Genomic DNA, 20,344 nt, shown 5'->3' with positions numbered 1-20,344 from the left:
CTACTTCCAAAGCTAACAGTGCAGTCATGATCTAGCACCTCGGGGATATAGCCCCTTTAAAAGATCCTGCAAACTCCAAGGGCAAGAGCTGTGATGAAGAGCTTACTCAGATGCCCAAATTAACTTGAGACTTTGCTTGTTTCTTTGTTTTTGTTTTGGCAATCATGTTTTGACGAAGAAGCCAGAGTATGTTTACATCACTGGCTTTGTCATGAGCTATTTGCCACTGGTGGGATTGTCTGATGGCTGGCACAGAGAATGTCAGCTGCATGCGCGACACTGCTCCACATGGCCGGCACAGGGCATCTGACCCTTCATGCTAGGTCCATAGGAAGTTTTTTTTTTTTTTAAAGATGTATTTTTTTTTAAATGTATATGAGCACACTGTGGCTGTCTTCAGACACACCAGAAGAGGGCATCGGATCCCATTACAGATGGTTGTGAGCCACCATGTGGGTGTTGGGAATTGAACTCAGGACCCCTGGAAGAGCAGTCAGTGCTCCTAACCGCTGAGCCATCTCTCCACCCCAAAAGTTTTTAATTATACCCACTGGCCCAAGGGGCAGACCTTGAGTCATGAGGACTCAGGCTCAAATGCTTCCATTTTACTGTGCTCTCGACATCTCTGTGTCTTTTATTTTATTTTAGTCCAGAAACCGCAAAGCTTCCTCAAAGGGTTTTTCTTCTTTATTTCTGCAACAAGGGTCATCTGTGCTGACTAGGCTAATTTTGAACTCCTGGGCTCAGGAGACCCTCCTGCCGTCAAGTACCTGGGATTACAAAAGTGTTTACTTTTTTTCTTTCTTATTTTTTTACTACTTTGTTTAGATTAATTTTTCTTATTTTCTTGAGCTCCTTATACAAATATTAATCTTTGAAAATACTGATTTCATTTTCTGTGTATGGAATGGCCTGCACGGATGTACACTATGTACACTATTCACATGCAGTGCCTGCAGAAGCCACAAGAGGGCGTCGGATCCCCTGGACCTGAGAGTTACAGATGGCTGTGAGCCACGGGGTGGGTGCTGGGAACCGAACCCAGGTCTTGTAGAAGAGCAGCTGGTGCCGGTAACTGCTGAGCCTCCTCTCCAGCTCTCTAACATCCTAACAGATGATAAAGTAACCTACGTGATTTTCAGTTGTCAGTTGCTGTTGCTTAGGACAATAATACAGAGATAATGACAGATACGTTCTGGTATTTATCATTTATTGTCCCTGGAAAGCTTCAGTTTTGTTTGTTTGTTTGTTTTGCTTTTCTTGGGACTGAGATAGTCAGGCAGTCAAGCCTGTTAGACTTGTTAGATAAGTATTCTGCCTCTGAACTAGCCGTTCTGGAATTATGTCTAATTGCCTTCCAGGCCACTCTGTGTAATACCATCCTGGGGCTGAGACAGGAGGATGCCACCTTTGATGTCAGTTGAACTTCTGGAAAGCTGCCCTTGAACTCTAACCTAAGACCAGGGTTAGGCCAGCTGCTCGGTCAACGAGCCCTGACCTCAGCAGAGCTCGAAGCACTGGCTCACAGGCATTTCAGAAGGACTCTAGACTGATGTGTTTTGCGTTATCACTTCAAAACTATCTTCGCTGCATTTAGTGAATTCCTTCTTGGTCACTAGTTATGGTTGGCAGAATCCCCTGCAATCCTCTTAATAGGTTTGAGAACAGTTTAAGATGAAGATTAAGCAGGCATTCATTTGAAGTGTGCCTTGGGGGTCAGTTTTTTTGTTTTTTGTTTTTTGATTTTCCTTTTTCTCTTTCTTTTTCGTTTCTTGAGACAGGGTGTCATTATGTAGCTGGTGTCTGCCTCCTCAGGGCTGAGGTTGAAGGTGGGTACCACAATATCCGGAAGTACTTTTTTCTCTTACTATCTTTTGTGGGGGTGGGGCGGGGAGGTAGCAATGAAGATACAACCCAGGGCCTTGAGTATATAGTAGACAAAAGCTCTACACTGACTAACACTGCCAGCCTTAGCCAGAGCTTTGACACTCTTAGGTCTGGGTTTACTCCGCGTGCTATGCACTTGCATCTCTCCTGCTGGGTCAGACATGAGGCAGACCTGGACCTGGGAGGACAACAGAAGTCAGCACCTGGGGCTCAACTACAGATGAGTGAGTGGGTTTTCCAGAAGTCACATTCTTTCTGTCAGCCACTCAGACTCTCATTTTCCCATTAGGTCACAGTTAAGTTAGGAGGCGCCTACCTACCACAGGCTATAATCAACTTTCACTTTGGGCCTTTAACTGTAAGGGGTGCAGTTGGAACAGAGAGTGCATTTAGTTAAGTCAGAATTGACCAATGCAGCATTAGATGACACAATCTTGAATTTTCATTCCCCGGAGGCAAGACACTGCTTCTCCCAGGGAACGTGCCCTGAGCTGTACAATCGAAGGTGTTTCTTCTCCTCCTCCCAGGCCCCCAGATAGCAGCAATGGATCTTATTATTGCCATTCCAAACAGACAGATCTGCACATGCCTGCCAGGACTTGAATTCAGCTGCCCCAGATGTCTGGAATGCCGACCACCAACCAACCCCGAAGCAGGGCTAAGACAGCGGATCTGTCTCATGCTTCATATTTCATTCTAAGCACTAGTGATTTCATTAAACACAGCACAGGAATAGAGGAGCCTGAGGGCTTCGATCTCTAGGGGTGGCAACAGCAGGCTTTGAAGTGACTGGATCACAGCAACTTTACATTAGAAATGGAATTGTTAGCATATTTTGCCCAGGTCCCAGGCTTAGAAATGATGCATTCCTGTGATTTAAAAACAAAACAAAAAAAATTTCTCCCTCAGACTATACACACAGTCTTTGTGTAGTTATTACGATTCAGATCTTTGCCATTTAAAAATAAGTTGGCAACTCTTGCTTCGGGCCCAGACAGGAAGGGCGGGGTGATTTGTGCAACAGTGAAGCAGCTGTTCTTTGCAGAACTTGATGCAAAACGGAGTTCACAACTTTCTAACTAGAGAACTTGCTATAGAGAGTGGTCAGTAGAGAAAGCAACACTGCTTCGTTAGGCAGTCAGCAAGTGTTTGACTGAGACAGAGAATACACCGTACCTCCCCGTCCTCCAGTTCCACGTCCAGGAAATCGAAGTCCCTGAAGACTCTGAATTGCTGTTCGCTGTTGGTGTCATCCATGTTCTCCTGCTCCCGGGGGCCGTCCTCGGATGACACCAGGCTTGTCTGATGCTCCGGAAGATCCAGGTCCCCACACGAGGAAAAAATCACCTACGAATCAAAAGAAGCCTCTTTTGAGAAACTCACCGCCCTCCAGTTGTTTGTGCAGTGAGCGATGGCCATTGGTTCCCTGGACAACTGTGTCTCCAGTACACACCTAATTCCTTAAGTGGGTATTTTTAGAATGTTCTTTTATTATTTATGTTGGACAGGTGCCTTTGGATTAAACTCGCTGCAAACACTCAACTTCATACAACTACAAAAGCACTCTAGAGTTGAACGGCTATCTCTTAGTGGGGATGGTGGGACACTACGTATATGTGTGTGTGTGTGTGTGTGTGTGTGTAAAACAACTAAGCGTGTGTTCCCAGACAAACTGGAACAGCTAAAATTTTCCACTCTTCTTGAACTGACTGAGGTTAGAAATCATTTATCTTCACACGTCAAATGTATATAAATAATTTTCAAAGGATGATGTCAAGATGTATTATTGTAAAATAAACCATGGGAACAAAGGATTTAACCCTTTGAAAGGTAAACCAGGAATCGGGAAGGATTAATAAAGAGAAGCCAAATTTTTATGTTTTGGTTTTTTTTTTATTTAGACATTTTATTTTTAATTTGTTAATTAACTTTTTGAGACAGGGTCTCACTGTGTGTCCTGGTCAGCCTGGAATGCTTTGTGGAGAAGAGGGAGTCCTTAAATTCAGAGATAGGCTTGCCTCTGCCTCCCAAGTGCTGGGATTAACACAGGCTCAAGACCCAGCAAAATCAGAAAAGCAAGCATAAACACCAAGTGCAGAGGTTAAAATTGTGTGCTCCTACACCCGGCTGCTGAGACATTTTAACAGACCTTTTAAAAATGGTTGATTTGGTCTGCTTTTGTTTTCTGAGATAAGGTCTCATTCTGTCTTGCAGGCTGGTCTGGACTCACTATGTAGCTCAGGCTGCCTTTAGAGGTATAAGCCACCATGTCTGACTTAACAGAACTCCGAAGAACTAATAAACAGCAAAGGTTTTGCTAGCCAGTCTCAACTGAATACAGATATGAAACTAAAAGCTTTCTTTTGTGAATTGAAGTCCCCGGGTGTCAGGGGACATATTAGTGGAAGATATTAGAACAATGAATGACCAATCAGAACCTCATTATTGTGGAGGGTTAGAATGCTGCAGATCCAGAGCTAAAATCATCTTGGACTATTTTTAGTCTTTGTTGTTATTGTTTTTCTTGTTTCTGTTTTTTTTGTTTTTTGTTTGGAAGAGGGTTTCTCTATGTAGCCCTGGTTGTCTTGGGACTTGTTCTATAGACCAGGCTGGTTTCAGACTCAGAGATCTGCCTGCCTCTGCCTCCTGAGTGCTGGGATTAAAGGTGTGCACCACCGCCCGACTATTTTTAGTCTTCTTAATGCCTATTCTTTGTTCACCCCTTTGATTAATAAGTCAAAACTTTGAAATGTATTCTTAGCAGGTCTGCCCAAGGTAAGAATGTTATTGACATCCTGTGGCAGGGATTCCCACCTATGGGGTCACATGCCTGCCTTCAGTCTTCTACAGTGCATTTGATAAATGCCGTAAGTTCTAAACCTTCCATGGTGGAACACATCAGTCAGGTCAACCTGAATCTGTGTTCCCAGGCCATGGCCACTAAAATGTGGCCCAAGAGCTTAGGAAGAAACTGTCTTAATTCTTTTGAGGGGAGAGCTATAGTCTGTGTTGACACTTTACATAACCATTATAATGTTCTCTTGTTCCTTTAAAGTGGGCACGATATTATAAGAACAGAAATATTACAAATATCTTTCCAAGGTAAAAAGAATGAATGGGTATGAACATTTTTCTTTTTCTAGTGTATAAAGATAGCTTTGGGGCTGGAGAGATGGCTCAGTGGTTAAAAGCACTGACTGCTCTTCTGAAGGTCCTAAGTTCAAATCCCTGCAACCACATGGTGGCTTACAACCATCCGTAATGGGATCTGATGCCCTCTTCTGGTATGTCTGAAGACAGCTACACTGTACTTACATATAATGATAAATAGAGCTTAAAAAAAAAAGACTTGTTAAAGAGATAGCCTTGTGTTGTGGACGGTAGATTAAGCATCTCAGATCTGAAAGCCCCAAATCTTAAAATGTTTTAAATCTGAAACTTTCATTATTAATTAATTAACTTACTAAGACAGGGGTTGTCTTGGAAGTCACTCTGCAGACCAGGCTGGTCTTGAACTCACAGAGGTCCACCTGCCTTTGCATCCCAAGTGCTGGAGTTAAAGGCATGTGCCACCACACCTGGATTACAGCTGCAATTTTATTTTTTTTTTCCCCTGAGACAGGATTTCTCCTTGTGTAGCCCCTGGCTGTCCTGGAACTCACAGAATCTGCCTTGCTCTGCCTCCTGAGGATTAAAGGCCTGTGCTGCCACCATCACCACCACCACCTGGCAAGCCTGAAACTTTTAAAGATGAGAGTTCCATGTCTGCAGATTCTGAAGAAGTCTAGATTTTGAGGGATGATCACTGGGTCAGTTCTACCCCAAATTCACCCAAATCTAAAATCCACTGCAGCTGGAAGCACCCATTCCCAGGCACTGCAGATAGGGAACACTTCACCTGTTTTCTCTGTGTGTGTGTGTGTGTGTGTGTGTGTGTGTGTATGCAACACGACACACACACAGGGATCACAAAGAGTGTGTGAGACAATCAAATGGAGAGTTGTGGAGCCATCAGCCTGATGTGATTACCTCCAGGGAGGCACCTTTCCTGGTAAGCGCTGCTTTAATGACTAGGGTCCACTATGGGCAAACACAAACATCGTGGCCAGAGAGTATAAGGGCCAGGGTGGATTTAGCTGCCCCAATGGCAGTGAGAGACAGCCCTGGCCAGCCATTCAGAATGGCAGAAATCAGAATGGCTCTGGTTTCTCTCTGCTGTGGGCCATGGTGCACTGAGCAAAGCCACGGGAGCAGCCCTCAGATACTGAAGTCATAGGACAAAGGTGACTTAAACAGAAACCCAGTTTAGATTTCCCAGCTGAAAGGAGTAGCCAGTCGACACGTTGGCAAGTCTTGATGGGTCTCCAATATTTCACCTGTTCACAGAGTAGATTGAGAAGAATGTTTGGCGATGTGACAGGTTCGTGTGTGTGGCATGTTTACATGTAACAAAGAGCCAGGCAGTGGTGGCACACGCCTTTAATCCCAGCACTTGGGAGGCAGAGGCAGGCAGATTTCTGAGTTTCGAGGCCAGCCTGGTCTACAAAGTGAGTTCCAGGACAACCAGGACTACACAGAGAAACCCTGTTTAAAAAAACAAAACAACAAAAAGCAAAACAAAACAAAACACCAACCAACCAAACAAACAAAAAGAGTAACAAAGACACAGCTGTTTCTACAGGCAAACAGCAGTGAGGTCTTCCCTTGTCTCTGAGATCACAATTCATGGTGTGAGAAGGAAGAAGGTGGGGGCTGAATGCGGATGGCGCCTATCAGACCTGTCAGCCATACTAGAGTCTTCAACACCAATGACAGAGAAGTCCAAAGGCAGAAGCAATACGATGCCACAGTAGCCATGGCGCAGGAGGGAACTTACCGACGGGTTTTTGCTTAGTCCGACTTCCTGGCCGCACAGAGAAAGGACGTGCACCAGCTTCTCTTTCGTTCTTTTCTGGAAGACGGAAAACACAGGGGAGGTTTTCATTCTGGGTCCCACGAGCAAATCTGCCGTCATATTCACAGGTTCTGGCCACAGAGAGTGAATGGCGGTTGCTCTAGCTAGGATTTTTTTATTGCTTTGAGGAAACAGCATGACCAAAAAGCAAGTAGGGGAGGAAAGGGTTTGTCTTACATCTCCAGATCAAAGTCCATCACTGGCCGAAGTCGGGACAGGAACTAAAACCGGGCAGGAACCTGGAGGCAGGAGCTGATGCAGAAGCCATGGAGGGTGCTGCTTACTGGCTCCCCATGGTTTGCTTGGCCAGCCTGCTTTCTTATAGAACCCAGGACCACCATCTCCTAATGGCTCCGCCCACAATGGGCTGGGTCCTCCCCCTCCGATCACTAACGAAGAAAATGGCCTCCAGGTTTGTTTGTAGACTGATCTTCCTGAGGCATTCTCTTGATCAGGTTCCTTCCTCTCTGATGACGTAAAACTATACAGTATAGTTACATAAACCCGTATTTGGGCTGACTAGATGGCTCAGCTGGTAAAGATAATCCCTCAAGTAAATAAAGTTTTAAAAAATGAAAAAAAATTTTTTGTGGTACTGAGGAGTAAATCTAGGGTGCAACGCATGCCAGGCAAATGCTCTTAGCACAGAGGAGGACCCTCTTTTTTATTTATTTATTAAACAATTTTTATTTTGTGGGTAAAAGGGTTTTGTCTGCATGTATGTATGTGCACCACATGTGTGCGATGGTTGAAGAGGCCAGCAGAGGGCGCCAGATGGCTCTGAGCTGCCACATGGGTGCATGGGAATCCAGGGCCCCGGTAGCAACTGGTGCTCTTAACTGCTGAGCCATCTCTTCAGCTCACAATAATAAAATAAATATTATTTGTTTATTTTAAAGTGACTGTTACCTAAAACAAGGCCCCCTCCGTATCTGAACCATATAGGGCAGACCTGTTATTCAGGGAGGGTGTGTGCTCTATGAAAATCAAGTTCTAGACCTTTCCATACCCATCCAAGAGTTCCCTTGAGATCCCTTCCTGTGTGGAAGAGCTTTTGGTTTCAGGAAGGCTTGGCTTTCTGTCCATCAGAAATGAATCTATTTTGCTACAGAGCAAGCATTTCCTGGCTCCAGTGAGAGAACTGTCTGTGCGCTGAAAGCTCTCAGTTACTCATAAAGCATGGTAGAGTTAAAACTGAGTAGACTTAAATCCCTTTGGTTTTCTTCAAAAACTTTCTTTTCCTCTTATGTATGGAGTCTCTCCTAGAATCAAGAGATAATGTGAACCTAGAGTTGTTAATGTACTTAAGAACTGGTCACAAAGCAATCATGTGGATCCCCTTTTATCTGATTTTGCTTTGTTAGATGGAAAGTTCTGGAGGGTGCTTTTCAGCCTAAGATCTTCTTCCTCCTCCTTCCCTCCTCTTTGAGGCAGGGCTGTCCTGGAACTCATTATATAGACCAGGCTGGCCTTGAACTCACAGATCTGCCTGCTTCTGCCTCTAGGATTAAAGGCATCCGCCACTACTCCTGGCTTAAGATTTTTCTTTCTTTATGGAACTTGGCTCAATGCATCTTTCATCCCAACTTACAGAATTAATCACTATGGGGTCATTTCAAAGCCAGGCAGGCAGACATTCCTGCTGAAGGATGGCAGATTTCCCAGATATTTCCCTAGCTCTTAGTCTCATTCTCTAATTCTGAAATCAGTGTAACAAGGCACAGGCCGGAACCCTTCTCTTCTCCTTCCTCACCATGACTGTGGTCATCAGCCACTGTGCTGTGTTGTGTCACTAGGTTCTGTGGCGGGCTGGAGATGACGGTGAGCTGTGTGGTGTGCAGACACAGTATTGGACTTGCCCAGTACCCACATGGCCTACTTCTGATAACCTAGGCTTGCTTTCTATTCTGGGAAGGCCTCTTCGTTGCCACTTTCAAACAATGTGCAAGTTTCTCCTCCTGGGCTGGAGAGACAGCTTAGCAGTTAAGAGCACTTGTTACTCTTGCAGAGGACCTGGGTTCAATTCCCAGCACCCACATGGCAGCTCACAACTATCTGTAAGTTCAATTTCAGGGGGCTCTGACGCCCTCTCCTGGCTTCTGTAGGTAATGCATGCACATGGTGCACAGATACACACATGCAGGCACAGCAACTCATACACACAGAATTAAAAAACAAATCAATCTAACCAAAAGCTCCTCTCCTGGGGCTACTGTGGATGTCAGAAGAGGTTGGGTCCCCAGCATGAAATCATCAGAACCCCAAACCATAAAAGTCTGGAATCATTAGAATTTTCTGCAGCTCCCTAGAAAAAGGGTCTCTCTGAGAATAGAGCTATCAAAGTCTCAGCAGGGGTCATGACCTTGAGAAGGGAAGGAGGTGGGGCAATAAGGAGAGGGAATTCAAGGCTCTGGATCCTAACATCTGGGCACTAGGGCACAGCTGTGCTTACAGCCAAGACAAATGCTTTTGCCATCCTGGTCTTTAGTTTTTATCAAAAGCCCGTGTGCTGAGGCTTAGTCAGTAGCCTGCAGTGCTATTGGGAGATGGTGGCTCCGCAGGAGGTGGAGCCTAGCAGGAGGAAGCTAGGTTATTGGGGGTGGGCTCTTGGAGGGGGCAGCACAACTCATGAGCCAATTCAACATTTATTAACCCAACTCCTCAGGTATTTTGAATCTTTTGCACAATACTAACACGGATGGTGTAATAAATTCCTTTTCCACTTAAAATAACTTTCCAGTAAGTGTCTGGCACATGCCACTAAAATACTTCAGAACAATGCAGGCAAGGCATTTTACCTGACAGCCATGGGGCATCAATACTATAGCAGTTACCCTCAGGATGTACCCAGTCCCAGGCTGTGGTAACTAGACACAGAGAATTCTGGTAGTTCCTTCTGCTGTCTTTGCAAAGTTTGGCACATTCATGTCAACTATGCTTAAAGTTTATGCTCTGAGGAGAACTTCTGGGAGGCTCTTTGAGTGTGTGACCCTGGCTTCTCTTTATCGGACATGGTGTTTGGAGGATAAATTTGGACATGGGTTGGGGGCAAGGGTCAGAAGTGCTTTCCACATCTGAAGGCTGCCATGTGAAAGGAAGGCCAGACCAGATTTTGTTCCCAAGCCATAAGAGAGGTAGAGCCAATGAGAGAAGAGGCAAGAGTCAGAACAGCCCATGGCCTGTCCACAGATAAAAGGATTGATTGTCAATGAGTGAGAACCATTGCTGGAAGGGCCGGGGTCTAGTTGGCAACGTTATTGGTGCAATGGAGAATGGCAGAGATTAGTTTCACACATGGAGTGGTACCTGAGAATACTGGGGTCTTTTCCAGCTCACAGGAACAAGGACATTGGAGTTGGAGCCAGAGGAGGTAGAGGATGCACTCCGGGTGACGGCCATGGCCCTAGGCTTCCCATCCCGTCCAGAGGAATTCTGGAGTTCATCGTACCGTCTCCCAATGATTGGAGTCTGGAGAAAGAATGGTGCAGAGACATTACAATCCCATCTCAACACTTCTACAGGACAAGGAACTGCTCAGCCCAGAAATAACTAAAAACTGATCAGGTGGAAGCTGGGTGAGGTGGCACACCTTTAATTCCAGCTCTTGGGAGGCAGAGACAGGTGCATCTCTGTGAGTTCAAGGGCAGCCTGGTTTATAGAGTGAGTTCCAGGACAGCCAGGGCTACACAGAGAAACCCTTTCTTGAAAAAGAAAACAAAACAAAAATCTGATTAGAACCAGATCAGATACAGAAACTCAGTATTAAATGCTGGCTCACTCTCCTGGTGTACAGTACTTGTTCTGAGCCATTTGCTTAATGAATATCTCCTCACTCTCCTTGTCAGCAAGAAACCAATGCAATGACCTCACTATGCTTTAGACTCTAGCGATGAAGACAGAAGCAAAGTGAAGAAGGCGAAGCCAATTTTCAGATGTTTAAGCTTGAAAGAATCATTCTCTTTCCCTCTCCTCCTGCTCTTTTCGCCACCACCCTGAGTCTGTCTGTCTGCCTGTCTCTCTCCATCTCTTTCTCTGTCTGTCTCTGTCTCTCTGTGTCTCTGTCTCCCCCTCCCTCCCTCCCTCTCCCTCTTTCTCTCCTTCTCTCTGTCTCTCTCTAAGCCCGGTATGCCTGCCTTGAACTTGCTCTCTAGACCACACTGGCTTCGGGTTGAAGCCCCTGTTTCCTGTGTGCCAAAATTACAGCCTTCTCTCACCAGACCAAACTTGCAATAATGTCGTATAGTAATAAAAGATTAAAAATTCATTTTCTTTTCTCCAATCTCTGGTCATCAATATGTACTCCCAGTTATTGACAATTTTATCTAAATTATTTCTACCATTTCAACTATTCAAATGGACAAGGTCGGGGCCAAAGTATTCTTTTTGTTTGTTTGTTTGGTTGGTTTTTTGTTTTTTTGTTTTTTTGTTTTTTGAGACAGGGTTTCTCTGTGTAGCCCTGGATGTCCTGGAACTCACTCTGTAGATCAGACTGGCCTCGAACTCACAGAGATCCGCCTGCCTCTGCCTCCCAAGTGCTGGGATTAAAGGCGTGCAACACTACCGCCCGGCCAAAGTATTCTTAATAATACTTGATAATGCTCACTTTCTGAGGCTCCTACAGTATGTGGTCAGGCGGGAGAACACCTTCTACATTCTGCCTCCAACAAGGTCTCAACTAGAGAACCTTGAAGTGGCAGAAACTGACCAGAACCTCCTGTCCCTAGCTCCTAAGGTCCTACTGGTCTGGAGCAGTTCTGGGTCCCTGGGAGCTGAGGAATTCAGATGAACTGGCTAATACTGTCTCTGTGTTTTTAGATCCAAACAAATTCTTCCTCTCTCTAGGCAACTGTTTTTACCCTTCAGCGTCCTATCCTCAGGCTACAGAAAAAGTCACAGCGGGTCAGGACCTCTGAGATGTCGAAGTGGAAGTCCAGGGTCTTGCCCGGCAGTTCCTTCGAGGCGCTGGTCCACACCCGGTGTAGTTCTATCTTGGAGAGGTCGCTGTGTTGGTAGGAAGGCAATACCAGGCTGGCCGATCGAGAGACGACCAGCTTCAAGATATTCAATGCTTCCCTCCAGTGAATGCTCTGTTGGAAAGACACATCCAAGGGTTAATAGTGAATCCAGTGTTTTCAGATCCAATGCTCACTACCTAACAATCTCATGACCAGTCAGAACTCACTGACTTAAAGACATAAAGAAAGTTTGTAGTAAGGAAATGACTAATGGTATGAGTCTATACATGAAATGAACCACACTGAGGGAGTAAGCAGAAAATACAGACCCGCTGTGTCCATACTGACGTCATTTAAATCAGTGGTTTTCAACCTAACGCTGTGGCTCTTTAGCAGCTCCTCATGTGTGGTGACCCCAAAGCCAGGACATTATTTTGGTTGCTATTTCATAACTGCAATTTTGCTACTGTTACGAGTTGTAATGTCAATATATATTTTCTGATGGCCTTAGGTGGCTCCTGTGAAAGGGTTATTCATGCCCTAACGGGAACCCACAATGTTGGGAACAGCCGACTTAGTTAAAAATTGCAAGGCGTTATTGTTTTTTTAAAAAGATTTACTGATTTATTTTATGTACATTGAGTACACAGTAGCTGTCTTCAGACACACACCAGAAGAAGGCATCCGATCCTATGATGGATGGTTGTGAGTCACCATGTGGTTGCTGGGATTTGAACCCAGGACCTCTGGAGGAGCAGTCAGTGCCCTTACCCACTGAGCCACCTCTCCAGCCTGCAAGCTTATGCTGACAAAAGGAGAAAAGCTTCACTTGCACGGGCGAGCACTGATCATTCACGGGCAGAATCCATCGTCTCTGGGTCCTGTCTTCTTGGTCTAGGTTTTCCTGGGTCTTCCTGCTGCTCTCTCTCTTCTTCACTGGGATTACTGATCTCTCTCCACCTCACAGTACATCCTCCTCATGTATGTATGTATGTATGTATGTATATATGTATGTATGTGCATGTACATGCACTTATATTATTTTGTATGTACCATGTACTTGAACCTTTGAAGGCCAGAAACAGGCACTGGATTCCTCTGCAATGGGGTTACAGGCAGGTGTAAGCCACCATGTGGGGGCTGGAACTTGAACTTGGGTTTTCTGCAGGAGTAGCCAGTGCTCTTAATCCCTGAGCCATCTCTCTCCAAAGTGAGCATCTTAATATCCCAAGGAAACAGGCTATGTGCTCTGAACTGCCCCCTCCTCCTGTGAGTACTAACCTGTGACTGAATGCACACCGAGGACACAATTCCCATTAGCTCTTGAAAAATGAGGTGGAGGGGAAAAAAAAAACTTAGAAATTAAATTTTACATTAAATAATTTCTGAAAAGCATTGTCTAAAATGAACACTATATGGTTTTGTCAATGTGATTAACCAGAAGAAAGATCCAGTGTTTGCCCTTGACATCTGGAATGCACTGAGTACATCTCTTAGAAGGAAGGGTTAAGATGCCACAGGACAGAGAAACAGATGCCTCCACCGCTGGGTGTGGCATGCGCTGACCCCAGGGAGGTGGAATCTGGACCCCCTTCCATCTGTGTGGTTGCACAGAACAGATTAGCTTTCAGGTTGCAGGTCTTCATCTGTTTTTCTGATGTAGTCTCAGGACAGGGCTTTAAAGAGGTGGTCTCTGGGAGTTTGCTGATGCTGACCCAGTGCAAGAAGCCCAGTGCCTCTGAGCCAGGTTCAAAGGACATCTCTATGTCTACTAGCTGACATCTTGGTCCAGACACTGGTTAGTTAGTGTGTGTGTGTGTGTGTGTGTAAATTTCTTTTAAAGATTTATTTATTTTATGTATATGAGTACACCATTGCTCTCTTCAGATGCACCAGAAGAGGGTGTCAGATCTCATTATGGGTGGTTGTGAGCCACCATGTGGTTGCTGGGAACTGAACTCAGGACCTCTGGAAGAGCAGTCAATGCTCTTAACCGCTGAGCCATCTCTCCAGCCCCGTGTGTGTATAAATTTTAATTTTTTTCTTCATAAAGCAAGTTTATTTCTGCAGAGGAGGTGTCTTATGTTTACATCCAGGGAAGAAGCAGAAAGAAACTCCCTTTCTCTGAACTGGGTTCCCGAGTCCTCAGTAGCACGTTGTGTTTCAACCATCTTTACTGGGGACCAAAGAGGTTGGGATCATTGAAGAGTCAAACTAGTTACCAACTGTTCAAAGTTACCCAGGCTCCAAGGCGGGCATGACAGATTTCCAGGGCCAAGAGACCTGCTGTGACACGGACACGGGGGCCGACTGAAGGTGAGCAAAAGATCGGTCTGATGCGGCATCCTTTGCTACCTGCTGCTTGCCAGGAAGGACCCAGGCATCCTGACAGCAGCCTCTCGGGGATAAGTTCTCCAAACAGAGAGGCTGCACAGATAGCACGTGCTCAGCCCTAGCCCCCTGCACCCTGCCAATGTCCTCAAAATGGTATTGCGCAGCCGTTTCGCCCTGCACGTGGGCTGCAGCTCCAGAAGTTCTATGATCAGACTCTGGTCGGTCACAGGATGGCAGAAAACTTCTTGGTTTTCTGGCACCGGTCGGAGGTCACTTACATCAATGGCCTCTGTGGGGAGGATGGTGGAGAAGGCGCCCTCCGAACTGTGGACAGTTTCTGGACATTAGCGAGGTTTTAAAGAAACCTACATGCCTTTAAGGCATCATTTCCCTGGTGTTCCCGGAGTAGCCACCATAAATTTTAATTTTAATTGATTAGTTTATTGAGACAGGTTCTGGCCTGGCCTGGAATTCATTATGTAGATTAAGCTGTCCTCAAACTCACAGAGGTCCCTGTGTCTCTCCTTCCATGTCTGTACTTTTTGCATATATATTATATTTGCTTTCTTTTTTTTAAGACAGGGTTTTTCTGTATAGCCCTGGCTGTCTGGGAATTAACTTTGTAGACCAGGCTAGTCATGAATTCACAGAGAGCCACCTGTCTCTGTCCCCCAAGTACTGAGATTAAAGGTGTGTACTGGCCATTTTTATTAATATTTGAAGGGCTGCTTGTTATAGAAATGCTAACATATATACAGATGCAGAAGCTAGCATAACAAGCTATTACACTCTTATCATTTATTCACACTTTGTTATTCTTCATTTATTTCTCTGATTCATTGGTTGTTTTTTGGAGTATTTTCAGCCTTAAGTTTCTAAATTCCGAAGCAGCAAGAAGGCCTGGAACTGGGCATGTGCACATTGTCTTTCTCGAAGGTCTGTCTTTGAAATAAGACACTAACTTTGAAATAAGACACTAACGGTCGTTTTTTCTGTCTTTCTTCTAAAAATGCCACTCAGGGTGTAGCCAACACGCAGCTTGTCTGTTGGTGGTGTGTCAGGGATATGGAGGAAGGACGTGCGCGGTCTCGTGCTGGAAGGCGTTAGCTCGGACTAATGAGTGGATCGACCCAGTGCTCGCTTACCTGTACGTATTTTTCAATGGTCTTCAGGACTTCCATGTTAAACTGCTTGACAGGAACGACAGAGAGGTCCATGTAGCTGAGTAGACTGTAGATGACCTGCAGGAGCGGCTGCTGCATGCTGGGGAGGCCTTTCTCCAGCAACTGCGGGAGGTAAAGAGCAGCCAGTCAGCTCTAGCAACTGTCCAGAAGTCCCCAGGCTTTCCCACACCCCTATCAATCACCACAGTGTGCTTAGGACCGGAAACAGAACCCCTAGCCATTGGAGAAGTACCCAGGCTTTCCCACAGCCCTATGACCGCAGTGTGCTTAGGACAGGAAACAAACTCCCTAGCCATTTCTGTCTTCTCTTGTTTTGTTTTTTGAAAGCTCTGAAGTACTGGCTGGCCTCTAAATCACAGAGATCCTCCTGCCTCTGCCTTCCAAGTGCTGGGATTAAAGGTGCATGTAACCACTCCAGGCCAAAATCATAGTTATTGAATAAATGATAATGAAGGCAGTTCCAGGGAGGTCTGGAATTATAAACATAGAATTCAAATAGTAGGAAAAAATCAGAAAATAAACCTCAAAGGGAAAACCATGGGGCACTATTGAAATTATAAATTTAAAGATATAATTTGCTGCTCATCAACTTGGCAAAGGTTAGGAATTGAGAATATTCAGAATTGGTTAATGAAATAAAGAAATATTTCATATATCATTAAAGATGTCAATTAGATAATTTAGCATTGGAGACCAAGGAAACTAAAAAGGTCTATATTTCTTGTTTGTTTTTGTTTTGAGATATTGTTTCACTATGTTGTTGAGTTTTAGTCTGTTGCTATGTATTATTGTAAAGCTAAAGTCTGAAGGTCTAGGTGAATTCTCATGATAACAGGCCATTGTGTAACCCTTGTTCCATGACTTAAAACTATTGGTTAAGTAAAAAGGGAAGCTATTTAAGAGAGAGCAGTGCAGGGGGCTGGAGAGATGGCTCAGCAGTTAAAAGTACTGGCTGCTCAGCCGGGTTACAGAATAATCCGAATCTCTATTATCCTAGATCCACTAACGAAATATATGGCCTATCCATTTATTCTATCCCTGTGAGGAATAATTATAACAAGCTCAATCTGCTTACACAAAACAGATTTAAAATCATTAATCGCTTATTCCTCAGCCATATACTCAGAAGGCAGAGGCAAGCGGATTTCTGAGTTCGAGGCCAGCCTGGTCTACAAAGTGAGTTCCAGGACAGCCAGGGCTATACAGAGAAACCCTGTCTCAAAAAAAGTACTGGCTGGTCTTCCAGAGGACCTGGGTTCCTTTCCTTGGACCCACATGGTAGCTCACAACTGTCAATTCTAATCAAGAGCACCTGACGCCCTCTTGTGGCCTGTGAAGGTACTACATGCCCAAGTACCTTTAACACATAAAAATAAGGATACTTTTAAAAAGCTTTATTTTAAAAGTTCACTGTTCAGATTTACTGCAAAGAACTGGCAGAAACCATTCAGATAGACGTTGAAATCGCACATCAGAAGAGGTAACCAAGCAGTCCACACACATGAGAAAGCAGAGAGCTACATTAATCTATTGTGTGGGAAAAATGACTACATTGACTGGAAAGGAGATATAAAAATAAAACAAGAGAACACACAAAGAAAACAGTGCGAAAGCGTAAACAGAACATTATGCAAAAGGACACATAGAATAGCAAAATTCAGTGGGCACTGGGGAAAACAGAAATATTTACAGATCACCTTTAGTGTTGTAGATTGAGAAAGCCTTTGTGAAGACCGAGCCCCCAAATGTATAGAGCTAAGAGCACCCACATAGCCACGCCCTTTGATGGGGTACTTCTACTTTAGGAAATGAGATCATACAATACTATTTCATAAAGTTCTTTTTAATACAAAGCCATGTTTGGACTGGAGAGACAGCCCGGTGGTTAAGAGCATACCCTGCTCTTGCAGAGGTGCAGGGTTTAATGCCTGGAACCCATGTTAGATGGCTCACAGCCCCCTGTAACTCCATGTCCAGGGATCTGATCCCCTGCTCTGGCCTCTGCAGGTACAGAACTCACCTGCCTCCCCTCCCCCCACAATTAAAACGAAATAGTAAATCTTGGTAAAAAGTGAGTGATCACTTGACACATCACCAAGTGTCCCTTGATAATGTGGCAACAGGGCCATCTGTCACAAACAAATCACAAATGTAAGCAACGGGACAGAGAAGTGTTAAGTGGAGTGTCACATTCACGCGTAAGGCCTCAAGCACACAAAGTAAATATCAAGCAGGCAGGTTCAGAGGAAGCCTGGGCACAGCAACACAAGTCTGTGTGTGTGCAAGGGCAAGGCCAGGACCTGAATGAAGGAAAATCAAGTCGACAGACTCCACAGGGCAGGAAGCCAGAGAGGTCGTCATAGCAAGGCTGCTGACAGTTTTGGGCTAATGGCTGAACAGAACAAATTATGCATCTATTAAAATTTTTTTAGATTTATTTCCTACATTTGAGTGTTTTGCATGTATGAATGTATGTATGTGCATACATGTCTGTCGCATGTGAGCTCAGACCCCATGCAAGGAGACATCAGATCCCCTGGAACTGGAGTTATAGATGGTTAGAAGCTGCCATGTGGACTCTGGGATTTGAACCCAGGTCCTCTGCAAGAGCAGTCAGTGCTCTTAATCACTGAACCATCTCTCTGGCTTCAGAATTTTTTTCCTTTTGAAGACAGAATATTATTCTACTGTATGTACACACCGCATCCAATTTGTACTTTTAAAATGTTTATGGTAAACATTCTAGACAAAATCTCCTTCATGGTCATCTTACTCATTACCCTCTCAGGATGGGTGCTGTATGTCCCCTGCTTTGGTAGCAGGGTATATGTGGTGGTTTTCCTCATACTGTCTGGGTGCTGAGAGAAGGGTATGTTTGCTTGCAGGAAAAGGTATGACCGGGGGATTATTGGAAGCAAGAGTGCCGTGTAGGAGGGGTGTTTAAAATGCTGGTCACTTGGAGGTGCTATACATGCCATCGTCTGCCTTGGAAAATGCTACAGACATCTCACATCCATGGTACAGAAGCTTAGAGTAAGAGTTTGTAAGGATTGTGCTAGAAACACACATGCTTCTAGTTGTACAGACAAGCGGCAATGATATTCTCTTTCTAGATTGTAATTTGTTAATTCGTTTAGAACAATCAGTTACTAACATGCCTAGCGACATACTAAGTTCTTGATGAGATCTGACTGCCATTCCCCACTCCCACCTCTTACCTCTGGGATTACAGATGTGTGCTCTCATGCCAAGCTAGGATCAAGTTTATCCCAGCCATGCTGATGGGAAGGGCGGCCGATGGATCTAGGGTCAGTTATCTTGAACTTACAGCTCATCAGTTAACAGAGCCCAGCCTTAGCTTCTTCACAGAATACCCCACTCACTGGTGTGTTGTGAGGATTTAAAATGAATCCGTTAGTATTTGGAGACCTTGGTCTCCCAGCACATGGCAAGACACTTACTGTCAAAGCTCTAATCTCAGGTGAACCATGGATGTTAAATTGATGTTATCCTTAGCGTCAACAATTACCTCTGCCAGGTAGGTGACCATGTTCAAGGTGATGTCAGCATAGGCTTCATGAAGGTAGCGACAGACCACGTTGACCCATGTGGCGCAGTCCCTTGTGTAGCTGTGTGTTTTGTAAAGGGTCATGACGTGAGCCAGGTTGGAAAGTTTAGGGTTTTTTTCTTCCAAGCAAACCTTTGAAGAGAAGCAGACCAACTTAGAGCATTTCCAATGGACAGGAAGGGAAGTTAGCAAACATTCTAAGTCCTGACCGTCTGGAGAAGAGCCCATACGCTTTCGGGTAGCGATGGAGGTGCTTCCTCGAGTCATTCACTAGTACACACTTTCCCTCACAAATCTTTCCACTTGCTTCGTGTTCATTAACTTTGCCTAGATGTGGGTTCCAGGATGGATTCTGGTCGGCAGGCTTGGCAGCAAGCACCTTTACCTGCTGAGCCTTCTCAACAACTACCATCTGCCTCTCTCTGCCTCCCCCCCCCCTTTCCTTCCTTTCTTCCTTCCTTCCTTTTCTTTCGAGGTAGGCCTTCTTTGTGTAGCCCTGGAACTCACTCTATAGACCAGACTGACCCTGAACTTAGAGATGCACCTGTCTCTGCCTCCCGAGTGCTGGGATCAACGGTGTGCACTGTACCACCATCCAGCTCCCACTTGCTTTTCTTAATAATGCAAAAAAAAATTTAAAAAGCCAATTTGTAACAGCCCACAGAGAGATGCCCATTATGAGTGATATCAAGTTTTGAGACAACCACTGCCTCCTTCAAACCAGCCACTTCCACCTGGCTCGGAGACTCTCTGACGGTCCTAAGGCATACCTGAGCGATCCTTTCAGCTATATCCTTACAGAACTGATTGGGATTTTCAAAATGCTGGATCAGTTGAGGCAGGAGACATAAGACATTCAGCGGAAATCCTGGATGAGAGAAGACACAGTGGCAATAGCTGAGTATTATGCTGTGACTGGTTAACAGTGGGAAGGAATATACTGATTTTATTTTGTTCGACGGCGATGTGAAATTGGTCTTGTGGTTGTTAGAGTTGTTTGAGGCACGGTTTCACAGAGGCCAGAATCATCGTTAAGGGTGACCTTGAGGTTCTGACCTGCTTGCCTCCACTTCTAGAATGCTGGGTTTATAGGTGCGTACCTCCATACTTGGTCGTATGTGGTACTGAAAATTGAATCTAAGGCTTTGTATAAGCTAAGCAAGCTCTGTCAGCTAAACCATCATGGTCCAGACAGTTTTGTGGAGGAGGGTAAAGATGATCTGATAAAGAAATCTATGAAAAACACAACCAAAAGACACGGACTACAGGAGACACTGGAGTACACTTGAGATTTCAACACAGCATTGTCACCTGTTTGTGAGCAAGGAGGACTCACACAGATCTTACTGACATACACTGACCTGAGCTGAAGCATCCGTTTTAAGATTCTGTAAAAATAAAAATGTCACCATTGCATACACTAGCAAGATTGTGCTGATAGGACCCTGATATAGCTGTCTCT

General features: G+C 44.9%; 1 protein-coding gene and 1 pseudogene across 1 annotated transcript in view; both read right to left on the bottom strand.

Moving 5' to 3' along the window:
- The window catches only part of Fry (FRY microtubule binding protein), a 233,684-nt gene that overhangs the window by 35,503 nt on the left and 177,837 nt on the right, over positions 1-20,344 (bottom strand). Inside the window, exons 46-52 of the mRNA XM_029477821.1 lie at positions 19,653-19,750; positions 18,844-19,014; positions 15,276-15,416; positions 11,749-11,928; positions 10,148-10,309; positions 6,764-6,838; positions 3,064-3,234 (exon numbers count right to left, since the gene is read on the bottom strand). Of these exons, the coding sequence (XP_029333681.1) occupies positions 3,064-3,234; positions 6,764-6,838; positions 10,148-10,309; positions 11,749-11,928; positions 15,276-15,416; positions 18,844-19,014; positions 19,653-19,750 (998 nt within the window). The remainder of the gene's footprint in view (positions 1-3,063; positions 3,235-6,763; positions 6,839-10,147; positions 10,310-11,748; positions 11,929-15,275; positions 15,417-18,843; positions 19,015-19,652; positions 19,751-20,344) is intronic.
- Positions 13,970-14,475, bottom strand: LOC110294099 (annotated as a pseudogene).

This window comes from Mus caroli, chromosome 5 (genome assembly GCF_900094665.2).
Source record: "Mus caroli chromosome 5, CAROLI_EIJ_v1.1, whole genome shotgun sequence".
In the NCBI taxonomy this organism is placed as follows: Eukaryota; Metazoa; Chordata; class Mammalia; order Rodentia; family Muridae; genus Mus; species Mus caroli.
This window is presented reverse-complemented; position numbering and strand designations above follow the sequence as displayed.